We start from the raw sequence: 27,661 nt of genomic DNA, 5'->3' as shown, positions 1-27,661 counted from the left end.
TTTTATTTTAAAAGAAAATTTTATTTTTCTACAAAAAGTCTCACGATAAATATAAACTTCATTGACAAGGCACAAACACATACACACAAGTGCAATAAGGAACATCTTCTGGATGGATTAGTAGTAGTTATACATACACTTTTCATAAATAAAATTGCAGAATCCCTAAAATCTATTTTCATGTGTAAATTACCCGTTTTTATTTTATTTTTTGCTTTTCTCAAGCATTAACAACAACTTTCAATTGTTGATTCATTCTAATTGAACATTTAAATGCATTTGTTTAACTAAAAACATCATAAAATCATTGGAATAATGAAATATATATATTGTCGTAGAAAACTGCCACAATTTAAGATTTATTCAAATTCAACTTTTTCTTCTCCATTGAAACTACTGATACAAAATAATAAATGAAGTGGCCACAAACAATGAGAAAAAAAAATTCCAGTTTGATTTTCTCAAATTTACCTGATTTCTGTAATTGTTAACTTAAATTTAAATGTTAATTTTTCAGTGCTTGTACATAAAATAAATTACATTATTTTCTTATACGTAAAATATATTACAGGACACTTTTACTTATCTGGAAAAAAAATTACCCGTGTTTTCCCTGTACATATTACACACAATATGTTGAAAGGAAATTACTATTACTGTGCTCTTGTGTGAGCTACATTGGCCTAACTATATTTATTAGTTTTAATTGTTGGAAAAACAGCTGTACATATATAAATAATGCTATAGTAAATTAAATAGTTTAGTACAGTTGAAATATCATCCTTCAATATCCAATCGATTACACATTTAGTGTTCACCATTTTTTAAAAGACAAAAATAAGAAACAAATTCCCTGTATTTCTAAAGAAAAATTCTGAATTCCTTGCATTTTTTCTGATATTTTAGGTGATTTTTAAATTCCCTGTTCTCTACTGTGGAGTAGCAACCCTGTTATAATTTAAGTTGAAAATAAATATCATAAAACGCATTACTAAAATAACTAATTAAATAAGCACATTATATGAGGTAAAAAGCAGCAGTAAGATATAATGGATGCCAGATTTATTTATTTTCTAATTTTTTTTATTTTTAAATTTGACTTTTAGGTATTTTAAAATTGAATTAATTCCTTTTTGCCGATATTTTGTTAGTTTAATTAAAATTCACTGACATTTCATTTCCAAAATTGAAAAAAGTTTCCAAACTTTTCCTTGTTTAGTGGCCATTCGGAAATAATACTAATACGTATACTTAATCAGGGTGCGTAGCCAGATTTTTCAACAAAAAATAAGCACCTTTTAAGTACTTTTTAAGCACTCAAAAAATATTTTTAATCACTTTCCAAAAAAAAATCATTATTAGGATCTGTGAGTTAAGAAATTTTTTTTCCTATCGTTTAAAGTTCTTAAGTTATAAACATAAAATCAATAAAATTCAAAAACTTTACATAATCATGATAAAATAACTAGTTTCTGATAAATATTGCAGAGAAAAGTGTGAAAATAATGCATTTTATGTAATTTAAAATGACAATCGACAAGCCAAAGAAAAAAAAAGAAAGAAAATTAAGCACTTTTTACAAACCCCAAATAAAAAATGCACCTTTAAGGGCTTTCAAAAAACGTAAATCAAAAATAAGCACCTGAAAGCACTTTTTAAAAACGCTACGCACCCTGTTAATGTAAAATGCTGGGTTTCAATAACCAAACTAAGCATAAAAAACTCCGAGAAAAGTCTTAAAATAGAAATTCCTAATACAATACTACACATTAGGGATTCTTTAAATTTACATAGGTGCATAAAAATATCAATTGAACAGTATAAACATACTCATATCAAATATAGAAACATACAAGAGAAATATATATTAAAAAAAACGTTCTCTAGAAAATATCTGTTAAAAAATGGACGGTTGTCAAATGCATGCACACCCTCAAGATTTTGGCATTAACTTCTTTTAAAGTAAATTATAAAAAGCACACAGTTCACAAATGTCTTAGATTCATATAGATATATATTCTGTAACTAAAATTATAGAAATAATGACAAAATAATAAAAATAAATTAAATTAAAATATTGTTATTTAAAAGTTATCAAATTTAAGTGATTAAGTTATTAGTAAAGAAAAAAGGTTGAAAATATATCATGAGAAAAAGTTTTCACAACTCCAACTTCAGTTCAGGTATTCTGTTAAACAAACAATAAATAAAAAAAGAAAGTAGTTTTTAAGAGTGGCGTGATGGAATGTGGTCAGCACTCAACAGTATGTGTGTAAATGAATTCATGAAATGTAAAATAGATGTATAAACTTAGAAAATCATAAATATATTTAAATATTGCAAACATTTAAAAAAGCATTCCTTTAATGACAATATTTTTTTATGCATTATGCATAAATATTTTAAAATAAACTGTTTTTTATCTAAATAAAATCTCTTAAAAAAAAAACACAGTTTTTTATAACTAAAAAATTTTTTTTCCAGAACTATTTGTAAACTTGAAGGCTTAATTTTAAAAACAAATTTAAGACTTCATTTAGCATTAGCTTTAAAAAATGTAATGAATATTGAAATAATTGAGTAAGCAAATTTTAAATATACCGTTACAGCAAAAATAATTACAAATTCACTCAAAATTAATAAATATTTTTACGAATGCAGTTAAAGACAATAAAAATAGTTAAAGATAATGTTATACATAAGATAAAAATCAATTATTGCACATCATTAACAAAGCTGCTTAGAACTTAACTGTAATTGAGAAGAGGAACAATTTTTCTGATCAATTAATTGTAGCCTCTTACAAAACTGGCTTTCAATAAATCAAAATTTTCCATTTTGAAACGTTCTGCAACAATCAGAATGCACATTATTGTTGAAAAACTTCTCAATGTATATAATATTAAAAAACTGCAAAAATAATTCATGAGTTTTGTGTTTATAAAATTACAAATATATATTTAGATTCATTGATCAATTTAATCAATCAACTTTGGAAGTACTTACCTTTCAAATTTAAATTAGTTTAAGAACAGTTGTATAAATGAAAAATTAACATAAATGTAAATTTTCTTAAAACAACATTAATTTGCTTGTAAGTTGCGATTACTTTATGCAAATTGTGTTTTTTTTTACACTAACAATGATGGAAAAAGTAATAATTAACTTAGTAATTGAAACTAAAGAAAGAAAAGCAAAAACAATAAATCTCTGAAAAGTGTCATCCCTAAATAAAAATTAATCACTGATACAGTAAAGAAAAACTATTTACAAGAAATCACATAAAAATGAGAAACAGAAAAAATATAAATTTTACATCTCATTATTTATACTAGTAAGAAAAACCAAAAATATCCCATAATAATAGTTTAACCATTTAACATAATACTTATAGAGTAAATTATATCATATTTTAAAATCATTTATTAACTTAATAAGTAAAATTTTGATTTTAAACATTGCACACGAAAATTAAACTAAAATATTTTAACAGTAACATAGCTTATAACACTTCAAAATTATAATACTTTTCTAGTTTTGCTTTGATTTAACCTTTGGGTTAAAAAAAAAAAAGAATAATAGAAAAAACTAAAAACTATAGCTTCAAAAGATAATTTCTTAATCAGGTTCGAAAGTTTAATAAAAATATATAACAGGTACTAATAGAAGCAGAATGGGGTGGAATTCAAATGCGTAAATTTGAAACAAATTAAAAATTTATGCTAAAAATAAATATCTGTAATGAAATAAACATGTAGTCACATGTTTTTAGCTTTAATGATCTAATTATTTCATCACAGGCTTTAGCAATCGGTAGTACAGAGTAAGAAGTAAAACAAAATAGTACTTTCTTAATGCCACAAAACTTTTCATTTATCATGACTAAAATTTTGAAATGAAACTTATTATGTTTTATTGATATAGATGTTTAAGAATAGAATTAAACTTATCGAAAAATAAGAGTCAATGTAAGATAGCTAATTATTAATATAACCTTTCAATAAAAACTTTTTAAAAAAATATGAAGGTCTCGAAAGACTTTCTACAATAATACAAATGCAAAGTATGTAATTTAAACAAATGATAATTTACCTGGGATTTTCACTAAAAACTATTCAATAGTTGTAATAACAAGATGAAGACATAATTTTTAAAAAAAGAGAGATTAATATCCATAAAAAAATCTAAATTCAATTTAAAGACATACATTTTCATGTTTGAAAAATTATTTCAGGACTTTATCTTCAAGTTATTAGTAAGTTTTTATTTATTTGCACAAATTTTGTTCAACTGGTTTAAAATTACATACATACATACATATATATATATGATTTATATTAACAAAATGATTAAAAAACACATACACACAACCGAATATTTAAAAACACAATACATAAACAAAACTCTCACCCAGTTATAAAAATTTATATCTAAAATATAACATTTTTCTCATTGAGCAATTGTATTTGAATAAAATTACACAGATTACCTAACATGTATTGCATTAACTAACACAAAAAAAAGCCATAAAAAGAGGCCACAGTAGTGTTTTTCAAATAAATTGTAACATATAACCCTTAAAACGAAACATTTTTCTGAACAGATCATTTAAACAAGATGATACAGAGATATATTGCCTCCAATCAATTATACAAATTTCACCTTTAATTTACAACACAACATATAAAATAAGTACACAAACAAAAAAAGGGACTTGATGCAAGAACTAAATAAGTCTAGCTCATTGTTTCTCAAGTGCCAACACCTTAAATTTTTTATTTATTCAATAAGGATCTCACTTCAACAGAGCTTACCTTCATACCTAGGATTAAAATTGGATTCAATCAATCCAAGCTAAAACTGAAAAATCTTTGCACAAAAGCAATTTTACTGTTATGTGAAACTACATTGTGAGTATTAGTAGTAAAGTTTTAAGTAATTGATTTGACACAACTAGAACTGACATGTTAGTTAGCACAGGGTTGCCACAGAAAAAAAAATTAACAAAATAGTTGCTTCCAGTAGCCTAAACCATGAAAATAGTAGCCTAAAATTATGAAAATAGTTGCTTAAATAAGAACAAAATTTTTTCAGTAATATGACTAAAATTTTATTAAACGACTTCATTGTAATATACCATGATCCATTTCGCCAAGTTGACAGCCAATATGATAATATTTAAATAAATGTTAATGTTCTAGCACTAAATTTTTATATTAAAAAAATCAGTATATTTGCAGAACATTAAATACTTTTAAATGCTAGTATTAATGCAGAAAAATAAGTTTTTGTTAAAAAAAAACACTCTTTCTATTAATTTTCCCTTTGACATAATTTTTCCTTTCATCAATAATTGATTTAGCAAAAATATATATTGAAAAAGTAATTACTAAAATTCGAAATTTATGCCTCATAGTATCATATTAAAAATTGGGTTCTTTAAAATCATGCAGAGTTTCGTAGCAATAATTGTTGAAAAGGCGATTGAGAAACAAAATAGATTCACAATGGAACCTTTGCAAGTTGAGCGCATTAAAAAGTGATCAAGCAAAAGTGAATAAAAAGTGACTCAAATATGCAATTCAATATTTTTTTTATTTTTCAGGAAAAAAAAATTCATTACGTTCAGAAGCTACCGCGGGCCACAGGTTGTCAACCCAATTTATGCTTAAAAAAACATTGCTAGGAGCACAGAAAAGTCTCCCTTTCCTGAAAATAGTTGCTTTTATAGCCTTTTCAGGCAAAAAAAAGTAGCCATAGTTGCCTCAGGTAGAAAATGGTTGAAATTAGTTGCATTTTAGTCACCTATGGCAACCCTGTTAGTAACAATCAGATTAAATTGACTTTTTTTAAAATTAATTTTCTAATTGCTTGTATTTTTTATGTATTACCTACACATAATTTGGTTTCGCTACTTTGCTATTTGAACAACAAAACTAATATTTGAATTAAAATATATTTTAATTATAAGTTTAGGATCCAAATATTTTTCATTGTATGTAAATGATCCAAAACAAACTGGTGACGCTGTTCACTAGTGACACAATTTCCTATGTGTAAGGATTATGGTTCATATTAATAACGGTCCACTGAAATATTTCACTTGGCCTTTAATGGTTGAGAAACTACCTTAGTTAGTGCACAATTGTAACGCCTCGTTTGTGGAAATAAAGATGGGAAAAACTATACAAACCTTTAGTCCTTTAGGCTCTCACTAACAATTTGAGACTTATTTTGTTCATGCACCAAGCCTGACAAAATCAATATAGCCTACCTTAAATATTGCCCATTCAATGAGCTAATTCCAGTACCTGATTGAAAGAAAAATAATTTATCTTATGATTGAAAAAGTGATTTTAAGACAATTTTTCATCAACCTAAACACACACAAACAAAAATCACATAAATTGCAAGAAAAACAAATAAACAGGTAAAATTTGTTTTTGTAAAAATTAGCTCAGCAGCTCACTCATTACTATAGCTATGCTACAATAAAGTTATTAAAAAAAAAATAAGTACATTTTTTCTCTTTTAAATAGCAACACGCACATAAAACATAATCTATAGAAAATATCAGATCTATAATTTTAGCAGATAAAATCATTTTTGATTGAAAAACCAACTCATGTTATTAAAAATAATAACATTCATTCCATGTGTATGCAGAATTCTGTTTTTAAAATAAAACTTTTTAAAAAAAAAATATATATGTCATGTTTTAGACATTTTTAAATTACTTCAAGCAGTGCCTGTGACATAAACATGCAATCCATTATAATGAAGGTGAATATTGTAGTGAAAAGATGCCCATTAAAATCAAATAAACTGAATTGTCTAGAGGAAGAATACCACAACAAATAATGCAGCAAACAGAGTGTGGAATTTGAGAGTATTCCTGCTGGAATCCGATCTGTACAGATCTACACCACAGGCTGGAGGACAAATAACGTTGGGTGTCTCTGAAAAGAAAGATTTTAAAGATTTTAAAGAATTTCAAGTAACTAAGAAAATAGAAAATAAAATAAATTCAAAATGTGAGTAACTTTATTGTCTTAAAATCAGCAATCAAAAGGAAAACACAGGAAAGTGCTTATGAAATTAGTGTTTAAAGTGTATCTAGTGTTAAGGTACTTAATTCACTATATGTATATGTGGAGGCAGTGATCGTCATTATATATACAGGGTATCTGCTACATTTTAGATTTTCAAATTCATGACTTTCCATGTCCAAGAATTTTTCACGACTTAACGCAGTTACTATTTTCTCCGACAAAAACACAACAATAATTTTAAAAAAGCATTATAAAATTTTTTTCACTGAAATGATACGTATAACCAAAACTGTTATACTCGGCATCTTCATATTTATAGATTTTAAATTTAAAAAATGGAGTAAAGAAAGAGTTGAAGCAATAAAATAGCTTAAACAAAATACAAAAGCAAATAAATTTTTTTTCCTCTTTTTTTCTACAGAATTACATTTTAAAGATATCTTTCTTGTTCATCTAAAAGGTAAGAAATACTCGTGATTTTTCTGTTCTCATTTCGAAATAAAAAAATTCACCAAGGACTGGCTTGCTTCAGCTAAAATTTTAAATTGATAAAACTAAAAAATAAATAAGAACAAAAATTCTGAAATCACATAAGTTTAAAAGATAATTCGCTCTAGAAATTTCTTTCTTTCTTTCTTTTTTTTTTAATTTTCAGAAAAAACACCATAATTTTTAAAGAACACTATAAAAACATGTTTTATTTTAATCAAATATGACTGTGAGTGGGGATTTTGTTACAAATTCAGATATTCGGAACACCATTGGGGGAGGGGGTTTAAGTAAAAATTTGATTTATTAAGTAAGAATCAGCATATTCAAAATGGCCATATTTAAAATATACAAATCATAAAGAAAGTCCCTTAATGGAATCAAGACAACATTCTCTTCATCGAGAAGTTTCGTTAGCATGAATGATATCTTCAACGGTTAAGACTGGGAGGCCCAAAAGGGCACCCCCAGTCGCCACAAATTTAAAATTGAAAGTGAATGAATTTGTTCCCAACGGACACAGCAGCATGGAGAAGAGATCCAAGATTGGCAAATTATCGAAAGATAGCATAGCCAAAATAAAGCCCATAATCAATATTGGATTTGAAAATACTTTGGTGATTGCGAATCGCCAACAAGACTAAGAATTATTATAACCCTGTAACATATTTGTGGTAAGAAATTATTAATAAAGAGTTATAAATAGATTTTTGTTTTTGATTAGGTGCGGCAGTGAATGAATGAGTCTACATTAGTAATGAAATAAAAAGTCAGGCGTTACATTGATCGATAAGAAAAGAATAAAACATTTTAAGTTCGCTTTTATAAAGATTAACTCATTGATTTAATTTAAATATAATTCAATTAAGAATGCTTAAAAAAAGTATTTTAAAGTAATTAAAGATATTTTAAAGGCTAGGAAATATGAAATACCAATTATGGCATCATATTTTTAATACTATTAAAAAAGTAACACAATAGAGATAAATAGGTAACGAAATATAGATTTCTGAGAGTTCTTCAAGAAAGTTTCTAAGAGAATCACATTACTATCCTAAAAAGCAGGTGTGGCAAAAATAATGTTTTTTTTTTGAAAATATAAAATAAATTTTTAATTTTATTTCATTAAAAATTTTTTTTAAACATATACTAATCAAAGTTTCGATAAAATATATATGAATCCGATATTAAAAACAATGTTATACCTTAAGTACAGAATATTTCTAACTAAAATGGTTAATATAATTATATAAATAAAATCTAATTACTGAAAATACAAAATCTTAGTGGTTTTAATTCAAGCTCAATACTTTCATGAATTGGTGAAGACAAACACACAATCATGAAACAAAGAATAAATTAATTTAGATCAAGAAATATAAACAAAAACAAATGTATGAATTGTTATAAGTTATTCTTTACAAAACAAGTTACGTCTTTTTGTGCATTTTATTATAGTATAAGCTATGTGTTTAATAAGTTTTAATACATTTGAATTTAAACTAAATTGGCATAATAAAAATATGCTCGCTAAATAGCAAATTATTTTAAATACAACTAATGGAAAATTATATAACAATTGAATAACAATTTACATCTATCTCATTATCTTTCTGAATAAAACCTTCAGTAGCAAATGAAATCAGACTTTTAGAAGAAAACAAATTACAACCTGCATAAATTATAGTAAAATAAATTTCCTATACAAGTCATCCTAAATAATTTTAGAAAAAAAAATCAAATCATTTCTTGATAAAATTAAAGATGATGAATAATAATTTTACATGCATATGTATAATAATACTCAATATGAATCCTATATGAACATACACCGATGGATCAATAGTGGGATGTCCCAATATTTTAATATTTCTCCTATATAGGGCCAATATCAACCTATATACACTAAAAATAGAGAATAGGAATAATGAATATTATAAAATATCTGGTGAATCTGAGAACTCTATATAGGGCCGATATTGATTGTAAAATATTGTGTGAATCGGACAATTTCATATAGGGAATCGTAATATAATGGAAATTTGTACCCTTATTCATAGCTGCCAACATGGATATAAAAAATATCCAGTAGATTTTACGATATTTCATAATTGTTGCATGATATACTAAATATTTTACACAAAGGGTATTTTAGGGATTTTTAAAGTCATTAAAATAGAAAAAAAAAAGGCAATATTTTCCAGTTACGTTTAATCATACTTGAAATGTCATGTATTATGTTTACTCATAATTTCTAATAGTAATAGGCATTTCATTCATCAAAGATAGTCAAAGAGAATTTTTTTGATTAATTTAAAAAGAGAGTTCTGAATAAAAATAAACTGAATATTTTAGAACAAAAAAAGTTTTGAATTGATTTCTATAAATGGGGTTCTCTTCAATATGCATTAATAATACTGATTTAAGTATTCAAGCAAGCAAGCAATAATCTGTACAAAAATTCCATTTCAATAGTAATTTTTTTAGGAAACTTACTCAATTTTCTAAAATGTAAAAAAGACCAAGAGAATTTTAAATTAAACCAGTAGACCAGGAAAAACTGGCAACATCCAGTGGAGTTGGCAGCTATGCCTCATTGAGCCAAGATTCGTGAATATTGGTTCAAAGTTATTTGGCTGCAAGGAAGTTTGATTCAAATCATGTCTAAAAAATGTATTAAGCATACCGAAAAACTCGATGACTTTCTCGTGGGATCCCAGCTTGTTGGTAGCTTTGCAGGTGTAGAAGCCGTACTGCCTCTTCTCGGCAGTGATGATGCGGAGTGTCGTGTCGGTGAACTCGTCCGCAGTGGGATAGATTGATATCTGGTAGTGCTGGTTATCATTCAATTGCATATTGTCTTTTATCCACACAATGGAGGGAGAAGGAAATGCTTCCACGTGACACTCCAGGATCTGGTCAAATTGCAACGCCTGGCCGTAACGAGGACGCTCGATAGTCACGAAGGGGCGAACTGAAAATAGAAGAAAAAAACTTTGCTTTCATAAAACTTTTAGCGAGTTGACATTTTGTTAATGTGTTGCATTAGTAATGTGTGCCTTTTTTTTTGTCGAAAGTTGTTTTCAAAGAAAAACTGTTCTAACTCTGGTTATTCAATGTACAGTGAAACCTGTTTTTGTGCGATCCTTTTTTATGCAATTTTATTTTTGCGCGATTGGTTTTGTGGAATTTTATTTCTATGCAATTTATTTTTATGCGGTATATGAATCTTAGCGGCGTTAGCACCAGTTTAATGTTTCCTATCAATGTGCATATACATGTTGTGGACGAACACTGATTACGTGGTCTCCTTGACAACGATGTATCTGGACTGCGCGATGCTCTGTTTATTTACTTTCATTAGTTCATTTATTACCGTCAACTCGATTTTCCCTTCTGTTTAAAACTTATTCTGCACTAAACAAGTTGAAGTAAATCAGTAAAAAATTGTCTGCTGTGTTAAAATACTTAGTATTTTAAAATTAAACCGTTATTTTTATTTTGTAAATTCTCGTCTGCGTGTATCTCAAATACTATACACTTCGTATTCAGAGTTTTATACACGATTCATTTGATTAAGGATTCATTTTATAGTGAGATTAAAGGTAAATAAATTAATTACTTTTGTTTCTATTTATATGTAGTTTTTATAATTCTATTACAGCAGATAAAATATATGCAGAGATCCAGATTTCGAAAAAATTGGAAAAGCATTTTCTTAAAATAGATACCAATGCGGAAAGAAGCTTAAAATTCCAAAAAGAGCTGAGATCATGCATGTCTCACTATCGTGATGTTTACAAGCAATTGACCAGTCGACTGTCGTCACAAAAACTGATCACTGACTTTATGGTACCAAAAAACAAATCAATTGAAATCCTATCTTCAAGCGACGAAAGCGGTTTTCAACCAATTCATTCCAAGAAGATGCACGTTTTGGATTACGATGAGTAGCAGCAAACTATTTAACGTATAATTTTAAAACTTCTCTATATATATGTACAATGAAGAATTAAATATTTTTACTATTTCTTTAGGTCTAATTTAATTATTGAATTTAATTGAAAGCATTCTCACATATATTTCATGAATCATCGATGTATTTTCTGAGTGCGACGTTTTTTATGCGGTCCCTATCCACCGCATAAAAAAAGTTTTAGGTTGTATATCATACAAAGTTGTTATTATATGTAAGAATTTATAAAATTTTTGAATATTTTTTTTGTACGATTTCTTTTATGCGGTCCCTATCCACCACACAAAAACAGGTTTTACTGTATATGCATAAGGTAAAAAAACTACCAAAACAGAGTAGCTAACAATCAATTTTTCAATTTGATGAAAAAGAATTAATTGCATAAACATTTATTTAAATGGAGTTTATAGTTTGTCTATTTAAGAGAAGTCCTACTACAAAAACTATTTTTTAGAAAACTTTTGATGCTTGTTTAACTCCTGATTTTAATAAGTTCAACCATATAACCACTGTCACAGACCGTGCTTTGGCGACTGGCCAGATAGACAGACTATAATTATTAGTTATAAAATTAATTACTAAGTAAAAAATTATGTGGGGGCAGTAGTTATCGATAATGTCGACTTTCATCTATAAAAAGGTACTCCAACAGAGAATCAAGTTAACATGCCCTACGTACAAGTGAATTGGAATTGTATTTTTGTAGTGGTAGATACACTACAGTAGTCCCCCGCCAGAATTATAGCTGTGATAGAATTGGATGAATGGATACCACTAGTTGATTCCTTGCTGTTTTGTGAGAAGCTGAGAGAGCTGTATTAAAATCACTGTACTTTTGAGTGCTAATCGTGAGAGATGTTTTAAGTTCATGTTCGTGGTCGCTCTTATGTTTCCTTTAGCAGTCGAGTGAATACATTGTACGTTATGAGTGATTAAGACTGAGTAGCAACAGCACAAGAAGGTGGTTAATGTTGCCGTTCACAAGTAGCAAGTCAACTGTTCAATGTGGACCATCCATAGAAGTAGGCGTGTTCAGATCGAAGTGGGTGTTTCTGTCAAGATAGGCGTGTTCAAATCACGTCCGGGTCTCCAATGCAGGGAGAAGAGTTATCGACTATGTCAACCCTCATCTATGAAAAGGTACCCAGACATAGAATCGAGTTAATGTGCCTTATATACCAGTGAATCGGAATTGTATTTTTGTAGTGCTAGATACACAACATTTTATATTATTATTTATATCTGTACATACAAAAATCAAATATCTGTCACATAAAAATCAAAATTCATAAAATACAATGCAAACCATCAAAGACTCACATTCTATCTCTAATCCAATATTTCTGCGAGCACCTTTACCAACACCGTTATCTGCTATGCAGTAATATGTGCCCCTATCATCCTTTGTGATGTTAAAGATGGTAAACTTGCTGCCGATGAACATTGCACCACCCGTCGGAAGAAGCTCATTGTTTTCTCTCCTCCAAGAGATTCGGGGCTTCGGATAGCCAGAAGCAAAGCAATGCATATCCACTGTTGATCCCGTACTCGTGATCACAGATCTGGTGCTGTTGTCCGATATGACAGGTGGTACTAAAAAGAAATTTAAAAGGATGTCAATTGAATGACAAAGTTGGAAAAATCATAATTTTTAAAAATATATATAGTAGAGTCCCAATTATCCGAGTTAATGTTGATCATGACTTAACTCGGATAACGGAAAAACTTGGTTAAAGCGAAGAGTATAAAAAAGGAAAGAAAAAGAGTAGGTATGAATGTAATATATTTAACAAATACAAAATTTATACGAGTACACCATACACAATTCATATCGTAATATGTAGCTTACTTAAAAACACTTAAAGAGCATACTTTACGAGAATTAAAGTGTTTTTACTTAAAAAAGTCCTTAATCGTTATTTGTTTTTCATTACTTTAGCCCTTTCCGGAGCAATGTTTCGCCTTTCTTTTCAGGGATAACAGGAAGGCTGGTATTGCCAACACCTACTAGAAGGTCAAGACCTGCTGGCTCAACGATTTCAACTCCGTGACGTCATGAAGAGAAGGCAATAGCGTCTGTAGCTCTAACATAGGAACGCCATTGACGAGAGCAGTTTACACGTGAATGTTGCAGCAAAATTTGATTTTATATCGAAGATTTAAAGAGATATCGAAGTAAGTAAAAGTTACTATTTTTTTTATGAACGTGTTATGTTTGATTTCAATAGATTTTTCTCCAATATGTTGTAATTTAAGTTTGAAATCGGATTGAAAGCACGTATATAATTTAACTTGCATTGGTGTTATGTTGTGAGACGTTATTTGAGTCTCTAATGTATTTATATGTGTTATCTGATCTATTTCCATTTGAATTATAAAATAACATAATTTAGTATTCAAATATAAAATTTCAAAAGCATTCGATTGTATTTTATATTCATACTTCATGAGCTAAAGCATCTTAAATGAATCTAAGCGATTTAAATAGACTGCTCAAGATTTTAAGTAGCCCTAGAATTGTTTATAAAATATACATTTCAATAAATCGGTTAAAATATGTTTGAATTATACATTTATCTAAGCAAATTAAAATATATTAGTTACAATCCAACATGTTTTACTGCTAAACTTTTTAGTGTTTGTAAGAATAAAATATGCAATTTCTTGAAATACTAATAAGATGTTTGTAATGTTTTGTACATTATGTATGTTAGATTAGAGATTTGTATATATCTTTCTCAGTAAAAATACTAAATAATTTGAAATGTAGAATTAGCAGTTGGTATAAGTTTACCAATATTTTAAAACTACTTTTCACTAATAAACAAGAATTACAAAGAAATTTAAACTGTATTGGTGATGAAAAGTAGTTATTTTTAACTCTAATGAAATTATATTTAAACAAATTTTAGTAAAAAAATACCATATGTATTTATCTGAAGAATGCTGATAGAAGTTACATTTGTTTATATTTAGCTATTAGAATTTTAAATTTAAATATGCCTGAGAAGAATTTTAATATTGAAGAATTTCTAAATGTACCAATGTTCGGGGATAAAATTATTAGTTTTTAATTCTATTTCAAGATTTGGTGTCATTGTTAACTTATAGTTCTTCTAATGTGCTGTTAAAATACTTTTAAATATTTTAAATAAAGAAAATTTTAGTGAATAAATTACTTAATTTAAAACTTTTTTTAGAGATTGTTGACTACATTTAGCAGAACTTTGTTTTTTTTGAACCAAAACTTTAGAAAATTTATTTAAGAATCTGTAAACTAAGAAAAATATTTTTTAAGATATTATTTGAAATGTAGAATTACCAGTTGGTTTAATTTTAGCAATATTTGAAAACTACTTTTCACTAATTATTATAAACAAGCATTACAAAGAAATTTTAACTGTTTTGGTGATGAAAAGTAGTTATTTTTAACTGTAATGAAATTAAATTTGAACCAATTTTAGTAAAAAAATACCTTAAGTGTTTATCTGTAGAATGCTGATAGAAGTTACATTTGTTAATATTTAGTTATTAGAATTTTAAATTTAAATATGCCTCAGTAGAATTTTAATATTGAAGAATTTCTAAATGTACCAATGTTCGGGGATAAAAATATTAGTTCCGAATTCTATATCAAGGTTTGGTGTATTATGTTAACTTATAGTTCTTCTAGTGTGCTGCTGAAGTACTTTTAAGTATTTTGAATAAAGAAAATTTTAGTGAATAAATTACTTAATTGAACACTTATTTTAGAGATTGTTGACTACATTTAGCAGAGCTTTGTTTATATTAACCAAAACTTTAGAAATTTATTTAAGATTCAGATAACTATGAAAAATATTTTTTAACATATTTTTTGGGAAGTAAAACAATTTTTTTAAATTTTCATTATTCCAATGACAAATTAAGGTAAGTGTTGATAAATTAATATTTTAGTTTCAGCCACGAGTCTTAATGTCTGTTTATTTTTCAGGCTTCAAGCATGATTTATGCTTGTTGTGTTCTCTTGTGTGGAGGGAACTATGATGATAATCACAAGGTATTTCGTTTCCCCCAAGACACACAACTGCAGCAATTGTGGTGTGATTCATTTATGTAAAAAATATTTAAAATTTGTATTTAACTTTTAACTAAGAATATTTGTTTAAATTAATAAAGATTTATTATATGTTTAAATTAACAAGGATTATCACTTTTAAAATGCTTTCCTTAAGTAGATTGTTTTTCATCACCCCTTTTAAAAATAAATATATAATTATCATTGTGAATTGTAAGATGATTAATAGGATGTCTTATATCAAGACTTTTAAAAATAAATATTTAATTACTAACATAAATTGTAAAATGATTAATAGGAAGGTCATAGGAATTTAAACCTTCAATTTAATCTAATGTTTTTAAAGTTTTAAAAATGTATTGTAAACAATAGTCTTTTTTTCATGAACTTCTTGTTTACTTTCAAAACTTTTCTTAGTCTTAATTATTGGGTGATGTAATGCAACAACTTTGCATTATTTACATTATATTTTGTGGTATATTTCATCAGAAACTGCAATTTTAAGAAACTACAATTTTGTTTTTACTAGTATATATTTCTTATTATCCTATAAAAATAGTTAAAAGCTCCATAAGTATGAGATATTTGTGTGTTTTTCTAAAAGGAAAATTTAATTGGTAATTTACTTATAACTCCAGATTTAATTTATAATATAGAATAGTATTTAAAAAATAAGAGGAAAATTTAGATTATGTAAGGACATTTCGCTCAATATTTTATTTAATTTACTATCCTTTTTCATTTCCTTCTTTCGGATAATTAAATTTCTCAAAATCAACAAGTATTTAAAATATGTTGTTACAGGAACAAAAGTGTCGGGTAATTTGAATGGTTCATATACGGTAAAGTATTTAATAACTACTATACAATCTATATTATATAAAACGCTAATATGTATGTATCAATAAAACCGATGACATTTCTTTTAGAACGATGGCAACAGTTTTCATTTTTAACTGATAGGCTTCGGCGCGCAAGAGCACGTAGTGAGCATCATATGTCTAATCGGGAGAATTCTCACCAAATTATCAAAAAAATTCTCACAAAATTATCTTCATCGAATCTGATGCTTTACATCCGGCTTTCAGTACTATTTCATATTGTTTTACAACACATGGTTTTAGCCCTCAGGTGGAAAAGACTTTAAAACAAAACTTACAACATTTACTTTTCTCAACAACTGAATAGTGTGATTAAGAAAAATATGTGAACTGTTTTCAATTTTAAATTAATATTGAAATGCACTGATTTAGAATTTTCTACAGTGAAAAGTTTTCGAACTTCAATGTTCAAAAAAGTATACAAAAGCCAGACGTTAAGAACGTATCCAATGAGCGAGCAAAGCGAGCATCGGATTGCGAAGCAATCCGAAATGAACTGCGAAAGCAGTTCCAGGGGTTGGCGAGCGCTAGCGAGCAGGGGACGAAGCCTCCTAGTCATTAGTAATTCACTGTGTTATTTTTACATGTATATTAACAGTTTTATCAATGGGCAACATTTTCGAAAAAGATTGTGTCATTAATATGCACGGAAAAATACAGTATGTAAGCAAATACTTTGAATTATCAATGAAATTTTTTTTACCAAATTTTTGTTTGCTCTCTAGGGTATGTTTTAAAATAAAATGTTTGTAAATTTGGTCATTTAAAAATATACGACATTTACAATATGTTTTCTTCAGAAGTATAGTAATCTTGAAATTGCAAGTGATGAAATAGTTTAATAAGTAAAAATTGCATTCATTATTTATTTTGGTGTACTTTTTATGCTCCTGTTATTTTATTAAGGGAAGACATAAACAAATAATTTTTGGTCAGTATATAAATTTGATATATTATGGTAGAGCTTTGTAGATATTTTGCATATGTCTTGTATGTTGGGGAGTTATGTTGGGAATCTTAGTCAGAAAAAAATTTTGCCTCTGCACCCATGATTATAATGAAATTAAATTGATAAAGTAAAAATTTTCCCTGGTTCCAATTTTTTGTTCGCTTTATGGGGTTATATTTTAAAATAAAATGTTTGGAAATTTGGTCATTTAAAAATATATGACAATTACAATGTTTTCTTCAGAAGTATAGTAATCTTGAAATTGCAAGTAATGATATAATTGAGTCGCTCAGAAGCCAATGCGGTTAAGTCCAAAACACAAAAATTGAGAAAATTAATGTTTTTTGATACACTAGTTTTTAAAATTCTTGGTTTATTAATTTAATTAGAAAAGTGTATAAAGACTTTTTTCGAGGTGTAAACTCTGCAAAAAAACAAGATATGTACAGGATGAGTAAATAAAAACGTAAGTATTTATTGAAATAATGACAGCATCCTAAAAATTTTAGGACTTATACCTTTTGGCAGCTGAAAAAGATAAAAAATTTATGTAAAAAAATATTGATAAAAGGTGGACTTATTCATAATGGCTTCTGAAGTTATTATACAATATATTCAGAAGCTATTAAAAAAAGGGCTGTCTAACCTAGAAAAAGTAACAAACGAGTAAATCCTTTAATAACTAAGAAGATTATTATTTATTTCATCAAAATTTCCAAAAATCAGAAAATATCAAAAAATGGACGTAACCGTATTGGCTTCTGAGCGGCTCAATTAATGATATATGTTTTAAAATAAAATTTTTAAAAATTTTATTTGCTTTTGTAAATATATTTTCTCCTTACTGATTTAAATAAAGCTTTTGTTCTATATATATGTTTGTGTCATTATTAAAGCATACTTATACTTTATGATAAAATTAATCTTCATATACTTAAATACCTCATTCACAAAGTTTTAGTCTATATCATCAAAGTAATGATTCAGCTTATTTAATAAGTCATATTAAATCACTTTTATCACATGTATACAAAACAAAAGAACATAGAAAGAAATTAAAGGGACAGATGTTAATTTGTCAGTTTACTGCAGTAAATAAAAAAATTTCAGAATAATTATATACATTTGCTATAAATATTTCAAAAGTTTATAAAGGATAAACATTTTTGTGCTTTTTTTTTATAGAATTTTACGTTAAGTGTTTTTTCCAATAACATTTTGTTTACATGAATGTAATGTTAAGTACTAATTTTCAATTCTTAGGAAAATATTTTTATTTTTAATCAATCAATATTTATTTAACATGATTGATTACTCTTAAAATAGTTTAAAATTGAAATTTATCCTTTGAAAAAAGGTTTGGATAAATCTTATGAAAATAATCAAACAAAAAAAATCTTTAAAAACTAATCTAAAATTACTTACTGCATTAATTTACTTATTTTTTATCATGGTTTTAATATAATAAATTTAAAATGAATCTTTGCCTTAATATAATAAATTTAAAATGAATCTTTTGATTCATTTTAAATTTATTATATTAAGGCAAAGATTATATATACACAATTATTCAGATCATAAAAAAATTTGGATTCTTATTTTTAGCTTTTAAAAATGAAAGAAACACAATAAAACTAATAAGGAATCGACTATCCTCATGTCTTCACAACCTCCTCTGATCACTCTGAAGGTAGAAAACAGCAATGATCTTTTCTACCTTCTGATCATCACAAACAAGCTCCTAGGCCTTCTACTCTAGGTGGTTATGGTATTGACCTTCTTGTTGTTCTATATCAGTGATTCTCAACCACTGTGCCACCAAATTCTTAAAATGAGCCGCCAAATATTAGAAATTATACAATAAAAATTATAATGCTTTTTTTTTATTACAAGTAAAGTTTAAATTAAAGAAAAGTGTATATATATATTATAATTTTTCCACGCTTAACTGCGTGAACATCTTTGTCGGCGATTGTCTTGTCTCTGACAATCTCAAAATAAGTTAAAATAAGAAGGAAGTGTTTAAATTGTCTTTGACAATTTTAAAAAATGTTGAAATAAGTAGGAAATTTAATGATTATTAAAATGATTAATTAACAAAGGAAAGCAAGCTAAATATTAACTTTCAAACGGAAATAAAAGCTAATCATTAAAATAAGCTATGCAATTAATTGTTCTTAAAACAAATTAACAAAGGATAACTAACAAAAAAATAAGCTAACAATTAATAATCAGCAAAAAAACTAGTTAACAAGAAATCGCAAAAAATAACAGTTAATAGCTATAGAAAACAAGCTAGCAATTAATAACTAGCAAAAAAAATAACTGTTACGAACTAACTAAAAATCAGTCGAAAGAAATACTTAATCCCTTATAAACGTGCTTTTGTAATACATATTATTTTACTTCACATTCAAAATTATTATCACAAACTATTTAACACAGTGTATTATAGTTAAGTAAACAAATCTTAAACTAATTTTTTTCATTGTGTGCCGTCAACTTCCGGAATCGCTAAAAGTGTGCCGCCCCACAAAAAAGGTTGAGAATCACTGTTCCATATATTCAATAACACTTTTGATAGCTTTTAGTTCCTTTGTATGAGAGATTTTAATACGATGATTTTTATCGTCACTGTCTTTATCATCTTCGCTAGATTAATTTTCATTAGTGATGATATTAATGATAATTTCCTCAGTAATCTTGTGTTATCTTTCAGCTTGTTTTCCCGAGTGTTTGGAAGATAAAACTCAGAATTGTTGGTGGCAGTAGTTTTAAAAATAAACTCGAACAAAAAAATCCTTGCAATATTTGATAGCTCGGTTAAAGTGGAAGCATAGATAATCAGGGCTCTAGGGTATATATATATATAACGTCGTTGCCGAGTAGGAGGATTAAAACAGGTCTTAGGTCGGGAAGGAGGGGTCAGGGAAGACATTTACGCGCTATAGCGCGTAAAATGCGCAAAAAATTGAAATCGGACGCAAAAAAATGATCGCTACGCGTCCCGCAGGACGCGTAAATTTTTGAAGAAAGTTTATAAATTTCCCGACTTTTTAATCTTTGATATCGAAACATTTTAATAAAATCGAAAAATTGGGACGTAAAAAATAAATCTGTATGCATCCTCGGTATAAAAAAAAAAAAAAACCCTGTCTCCAGAGTTAGACCAACACATGTTAGACACACAGGTGGGAAACCAGTTCTATGACTCAAAATGTTGACCATTATAGCAGGAAACATCCTACAAGACTTTCCCCCCAAACTTCTTTTCTCTGCTGAAAACAGTGACGTCATCGGAACTGAGGGACGCAGGTGTTATTGAATGGGGGGGAAATGACCGTACCGGATTTAAGTGACCTCGAATGAGCAAGTAGAAAGAAAGAGGTTGAAGGGGTGGGAAAAATTGAAGGGGTTTATTTTCAAAATATCATAGTACACACGTAGAAGATTAGGGTTGATTGGTTATTTAATACCTACGTCATGCAATCACATTTTTAGTGGCCCCTTACCCTTTATTTTCGAAGGAGGTACTTACGCACCGTTATATTAAGCTATATGTTACTTTTAGTTCAGTTAGAGTCAAACATTTTTAATGACCTGACCTACGCATCCAAACTTTTAATTTTGTTTTATAATTAATACATGTGCAATAATTAAACGATGCCTAAAGTACGTAACTTTAATATTAGGTGGAAAACTGAATTTAATTGGTTAGTCTACGAAAATGGTAAAATGTTTTGTGATATATGCCGCAAGGCACGAATAAAAAATGCATTCACCACTGGCTGTGAGAATTTTCAACGTAGCGCACTAGTCCGGCATATTGACACATCGGGAAAAGACTCTTCTGCTCATCATTTACGTGCTCTTAATATATTAGAACAGCAACGGTCTTTTAAAGTGTCATCTGAAAAACAAATTGCTAATTGTGTTCAAGATTATTCACAAATGCGAACGGTCTATTGGATGGCTAAAGAAGAAATAGCAGAAGCNTTTTTCTCTTTTCTTTTTCTGTTCACTGATATGCATGCAATGCATTTTCCCCACCCCCCTCGTAAATCAAGCAGAAAACGAAATCAGCATGCCACACCCTTGAGTTTGATTGACGGCCTAAAGGAAAAAATAAAACATTCCTCCCTTCCCTGCCTTCAAGGTCACAGAGGAAATGACGTTTCTCTGGGTAAACGGGGAAAAAAATTTTCCCCTTCCTTACATTTTCCTCTACTCAACTTCAAGGATGAGTCCAAATTCCGCTTTTTTCATTCTAGTTTAAAATGGTGGGAAAATCGAGCAAAATTTTTCCCGGTTTTCTGGTTTCCCGGTTATCTGGATACCGGATAAATGGTTCTCTACTGTATTTGTTTAAAAATTTATGTAAAGGACCCATTTTTTTTTCAAAAGGACCCAGTTTTTTAAAAGTCATGGGTCCCAGGGACCCGGGGTTTTGAAAGCCTAGTGTCTTCCCTGAGGGGTACAAAATTTATTTATTAATTATTAGACAACAGCAGTCATGAGAGTGAGTAAAAGTGAAAACGAAAAGTTGTGCTCCTTGGTTATATGTTACGGAAAATCTTGCAAAGTAAAATCCGTAAAATGTCTTAATTTAGGGAAAGAGGGAAATCTTAGTAGTTGCTATTGGTTTATGAAATAGATCGAATGTTTCCCACACAGAGCAGGGGGAAATATGTCCTGCTTTTAATTAAATGCATACTTGAGCCAAAAATAGATTTAAGAACAGGATGTGGCTTTTAAAAGTGTGAGAAAGTATTTCGATTAGAATAATTAATTAGGATAGCATAAAAAGATCAATTGAAGCTTTTTATGTTACATATATATAAAAAAATTTCTTAATATAAATCTTATTATTTTTTTTTTGAAATTTAAATTACAGATAAGTAATGAATAAATAATTTATAATTATTTTTTGATGAACTCCAGCATCTTATCCTCATGATGTAATTAGATATCAAATGAAGAGTAAATTAGTTTAAATCTGAAAATATTATTGAAAAATTGTCTTAAATTACTCTGAACAGAACAAGTATTTCATCATTATTGATATACTTTAACTAATTTAATAAGTTTTCAAAGCATTTAAACTCAAATAAACATAAAATTAAATTGGTACAATTAAAATATTATTATTAAACAGCAAATTATTGTATAAACAGTTAATGGAAAATTATTGCTTTTAAACTTTCATCCACAAGTCTTTTTTATTATTATATTTGTTTATTTTGAAATATGATATTAATTATATATCGCTTTACCTTATTTCCTTCTCCTTATTTTCCTTAAATCTCATTTTCAAAAAGGGGAAATTAAGCACTTTTTAATAAAACCCAATTAAATAAGCACATTTAAGGGCTTTTACAAAACAAAAATCAAAAATAAGCATCTTTAAGGACTTTTTAAAAACACTGACATCCTGACGCACCATGACAAATGAACTTGAATGATTTTTCGTGGTTTTTACAAGCATTAGATAAGTCTGTTTGAGTTCATTAGAAGCAAGTTCATCAAGTACCCACAACACATAAAATTAACATTCCTGTTAAAACTACATATAAAAGTCAAACAAAATAAAAAGTAAGAATTGTCCTCAAAGAACACTAATGCAACTTACATCTTACATGAACCCACACATTGGCTCGCAGCTTACTGGCGGCCCCTATAATAATCTGGCATTCATACAGCCCAGCATCAATTTCTTGCAGCTTATTAATCTAAAAGTACAACAAAGTGTTAACAAAAGTTTAATATTGTTGGTCTATCAAAAGCTCCAAACAGTAAACATGCTTTAAAGTTATCATTATAAAAACAGGATACCATTTAAAGAGGTATAAGTTACAAATAAGAGAATATGTTAGCAAATATCTTACACTGGATATGTTTTGATTTTAAAAACAAAAAATACAGTATTTATTAATGATTAACATTTTTCTATTATACAGTCCAACTTCCCAAAAGTGAATCTTTGGTTCCCCATAACCAGGAATTCAATATAACCGTTCCGCAAACAATTTTAATTAATGGTTCTAAACTCCCCCCTTTTATTACATATTATTTAAATAAATGATCATTAAAATGAAATACAAAAATGACTAAAAAATAATATATAACAAAAATGTGCAAACTTTGATTTTTTTTTATCTTGCATACAAAAAAATTAGTAATCTTTAGCTGATAAGCAATCCTCAACATCAGATATGGAAACACTTCCCGGCTCACAGATAATTTTTCCTGAGTTTATCTTATTCCGCTTTTTAAACCTGTCTAACTAGACATTCAAGCACATAAAAGTTGCCTTACTAAATCGCTTAGCAAATTCATCGGCTCTGATTTGAAGCATTTGTTCAGATACAGGAAGATTGTGACTTCTTTGAATGCTGAACCAATTCAATAATGAAGCAAACAAGAAAAATACTTATCGCTACATTCCATGCTATAAATGGTTTTAAATACCGGTATACATATTTATTTAGAAGTAGAAATTTCAAAATTATTATAAAAAAATGAAGAAAATAAATCAGTCAATGAGAGAAAAAAGTTTATAATATCCAACTTCTTCTCATTTTTTAGTATACTATATCCACAAAAAATAACATACGTGCATAGCAAGGTATGGGAGCGATTATTTTGTTCCTCATATCTGGGAATTCACTATAAACCGTGTTTTCTATAGCAGGGTTTGACTGTATAACATTTTCAATTCATAAATGTAAAACAACAGTATGAATAAAATAAAAATATATATTCAAATGAATGAGATTATTAAAAAGAAAAAAATGCAAGTTATGAATAGAATAAAACCATTAATAGTGGTAAAAATTCACATATAAGAAAATAAAAAATAACTAATTTTAACCCACTGGCGGTTAAGGAAATGGGCGAAATTGGGAGAATGTTACTCACCTACACACAGTTCCCCTATCCATTAACATGGGAAAACAGGTTTTGCTATGCAGAAAAGACTGCAGGCTAAAATGCGACTTATTACGTGCATAACCGTCAGTGGGTTAAATCAAAAGAATAGATTTGTTTTTCCCTTCCCAGGAGAAATTATCATAAAAACTGATTTTTTTTTTTAATTAATTAAAATTTTTAATTTGAAAAAAAAAAAAAAAAAAAAACTTTGTTGCAATTTAAAAGACAATTGTGCAAGTTATACACTGAAGTATTTAAAGCAGTTTAACAGAACTAACTAAAATGTTTAAAACTTCAAATTATAAATAGTCCCTTCCTTTTTACTTTTTTCATGTCATATTTTGTCAGTAAAATATTTAGTACAGTGAAATCTGCTTCTAAATCTAAGGATGTATTGCTGGCATGGTCAACTAAAGCTGAAAGTCAACTTAAGGCGAAGATTTTTTTATCATTTTCTTTTTTAACTTTTTTTTATAGTTTTAAAGAATTCTTACGATTTGCCAACATTATAACTTCACAATAAAAAATTAGTTCATGCTATTTCATTATTAATAATAACTATTTTTTTTTTTTCAAATTTTTTTTTTACTAAGTAATATAAATACGAAAAGAAAAAAAATATTAATACTTAAAGAAAAAAAGGTAAAATTGTAACAAATATTAAATTGAGAATTCTATTATTTATTTTTTATACATATATAATTCCATCATAAAATAGAATTTTTAACATAAAACCCTAATAATTAATTTTAGATTATTGAACTATTCAACTATTAAGAACATACATCTTAGATGCAAGAAAAAGAATACCTTCAAAACATAAGTCTTGGTGTCATCCTTGAATCTAATAGCATAGCGCTCTCCAGGAACAATTTGGTTTGTATTGGATGAAATGAATAATTGATCTGATGGCTGATCTGGATTTGTCTTCACCCAAACAACCTGCAAAAAAATAATATTATATGCAAAAGATTTAAGTAAGATTTACTCAAAAATTATACTTGTATTTGTTAGAGCAGATTTGGAATGAATTGACAGTTATGCATACCTGCCAATAGAACTGGGCAATAAATCGATGCATCGGAAAATATCGATTCTATGCAATCATCGCCTATCCGATGTTTGGATTGGCAATCTTACAAAACATGGAAAATTGTGATTTCCTGAGATGTGTACGATACTTTCCGGTGTATCGTCGACATTGATGTCTATGCATGCAAGATTGAGGATTGTTCCCAATAGTACATCAATGTTTGCAAGCTCTCAAAAGAGCATTTTCCTCCGTAAGTGTGCAGTGATAGCTGAGGCGCATGATAATTATCTTTCTCCTAAATTTGTTATATCGTGACTTATTGTTTTGCTGTCATGATGAATCCGAATGTGATTGAGAATCAAAGTGTTGTGCAAACCTGTTGATTTTTTTACAATCAATTCATCCGTTTAATGTTTTTTAACCACTATTTCACAGTCATTTATGTCTTTAAATATTGAAAAATAATTATCAAAAAAATGCAACATTTATTTTAAAAGAAATGCAACTTACTAATTGCGAATTTACACAGTACTAAATAAAAAACATTAATGTACCGAAACCTCGTGATGCATCAAAATATCGCAATGTTAGCGTGAGGATACATCGTGATACCAAAATCTTAACACTGCCCAGTCTTACTTGCCAACATTAGAGAAATAAAAATAACGGATATTTTACTAGCGAATTTTTTAGGCACCGAGTAAAGTGTTTTAATACATCATGCATAATCATGTAAGTCAAAAAGTGAAAATTATAATTTGAAATAATAAACATTACATTTAAAAATATCTACATAAATCTTAATCTAAAGCAGATTTTTTTAAACAATTATTAAACTATTAACACCCAACATCAGTACTAGCAATAGCACCATCGGTTGAGAAATAAACAAAGTATTTTAGTCATCAGCGGATATTTTATAGACAATTTATTTTTTCAAATTTCTTCAACAAATACGGAGAAATTTGAGAATACATGGGTACACAGGAGATAGTTGTAAAATTTAGGAGTCCTTGTTTTAAAAAAAAAGAGACTTAACAGGTATGAGAATGTATCCTAAAAGGGCATATGATCAACACATCTAAGCATGCTAAAAATATAAAACTCTCACTGTTTTAATTATGAACAAAATTAACACAAAAATTAAAGTTTTTTCAAAAAATAAAAAAAGATGGGTATAAAAGCAAATAATAAATATTACAATAATTAAAAGGAATTTTTAAATTATCTTTAACAAAAATACTGCTTTTGAAATTTTACGAAACTTTTTCCCTTACTTAAAACAAAGTAAGGTTGACTAAAAGCCAAAGTCTCTCTCTTTAAAAAAAAAAAAAAGCTTTAATTCTATTTTTAATTAAAGAAATTAAAAAATAAATATATATATATAGAGAGAAAATTTGAACAAGTTTATTAGAACTAACCAGTAAATTATTTCAATAATTTAAATGTACTGCTTGAAATAAAAAATATATTTAAAAATCAATTAACAAAGAAATTCTTCTTTCTAGAACAGGGTGCATAGCCAAATCTTTCAACAAAAAATAAGCACCTTTTAAGTTTTTTTTATGCAACTCAAACAATATTTTTAAGCACTATATACATTAACAAAATGCAAAATAATTTTCAAAGACTTTACATGGTCATGATAAAATAAATAGTTTCAGACAAAGAACTCTTTTCTTGAGTATATTAGCCAATATAAAAAGATTAAGGGATTTTTCGATTTGAAAAATGAAATCTGAAGTTGAGAATATCTTGCAAAATACGGTAGCGTTGCACACGAGAGTGCAATAATAGTAGCGAACCCAGCTCAGTAGAGGCACATGCAGACTCGTAAGTGTTTCATTAAACATGTAAAATGATTGGCGTTTTCGTACGCTGTGGACCGATGGTATGCCGAAATAGACTGTGGTTGAATGCATTCTGAAAACACTGAATAATGTGAAAACCACGCATGTTGCATAATATGTGGCGAAAATTGACATGGTAAAGAAAAACATCTTATTTTTAAAAGGGAAATTTAAGCACTTTTAAACCATCCAATGAAAATAGCACCTTTAATAGCTTTTAAAGAATGAAAATCAAAAATAAGCACTTTTTAAAAGTGCTACGCAGCATGTAAATTGTCACCACCTATTTAAGACTATTACAAATTGAATATCATAGAGAAGAAAATTTCCATACCGAATAATCTTCAGCATACTGAACTTGACATTCTAGCTCTACTGTATCTCCCACATCAACAACCTTTTCCTGGGATATGAAAGAAATGGTTGGACTTCGTTGAGAAAATC

The 27,661-nt window shown here is 27.8% G+C and overlaps 2 protein-coding genes across 2 annotated transcripts in view; one reads left to right on the top strand and one right to left on the bottom strand.

Moving 5' to 3' along the window:
* LOC107447591 (lachesin) lies at positions 1-27,661 on the bottom strand (the record flags this gene model as incomplete). The annotated part of the gene is given in 6 exon segments (XM_071184710.1): positions 1-6,959; positions 10,228-10,515; positions 12,838-13,110; positions 23,034-23,133; positions 25,145-25,276; positions 27,552-27,661. Coding segments are annotated over 6 exon segments (1,028 nt in total), but the record flags the coding sequence as incomplete, so codon positions are not given.
* Positions 14,368-27,661, top strand: part of LOC107445326 (RNA-binding protein 34) — an 80,277-nt gene continuing 66,983 nt past the window's right edge. The window contains exon 1 of the mRNA XM_071184709.1: positions 14,368-14,373. The gene's annotated coding sequence lies outside the window, so the exon portion shown is untranslated. The remainder of the gene's footprint in view (positions 14,374-27,661) is intronic.

Source organism: Parasteatoda tepidariorum, chromosome 8 (genome assembly GCF_043381705.1).
Source record: "Parasteatoda tepidariorum isolate YZ-2023 chromosome 8, CAS_Ptep_4.0, whole genome shotgun sequence".
Lineage (NCBI taxonomy): Eukaryota > Metazoa > Arthropoda > Arachnida > Araneae > Theridiidae > Parasteatoda > Parasteatoda tepidariorum.
The sequence above is the reverse complement of the archived record's forward strand: the minus strand, read 5'-3'. Positions and strand labels throughout refer to the sequence as shown.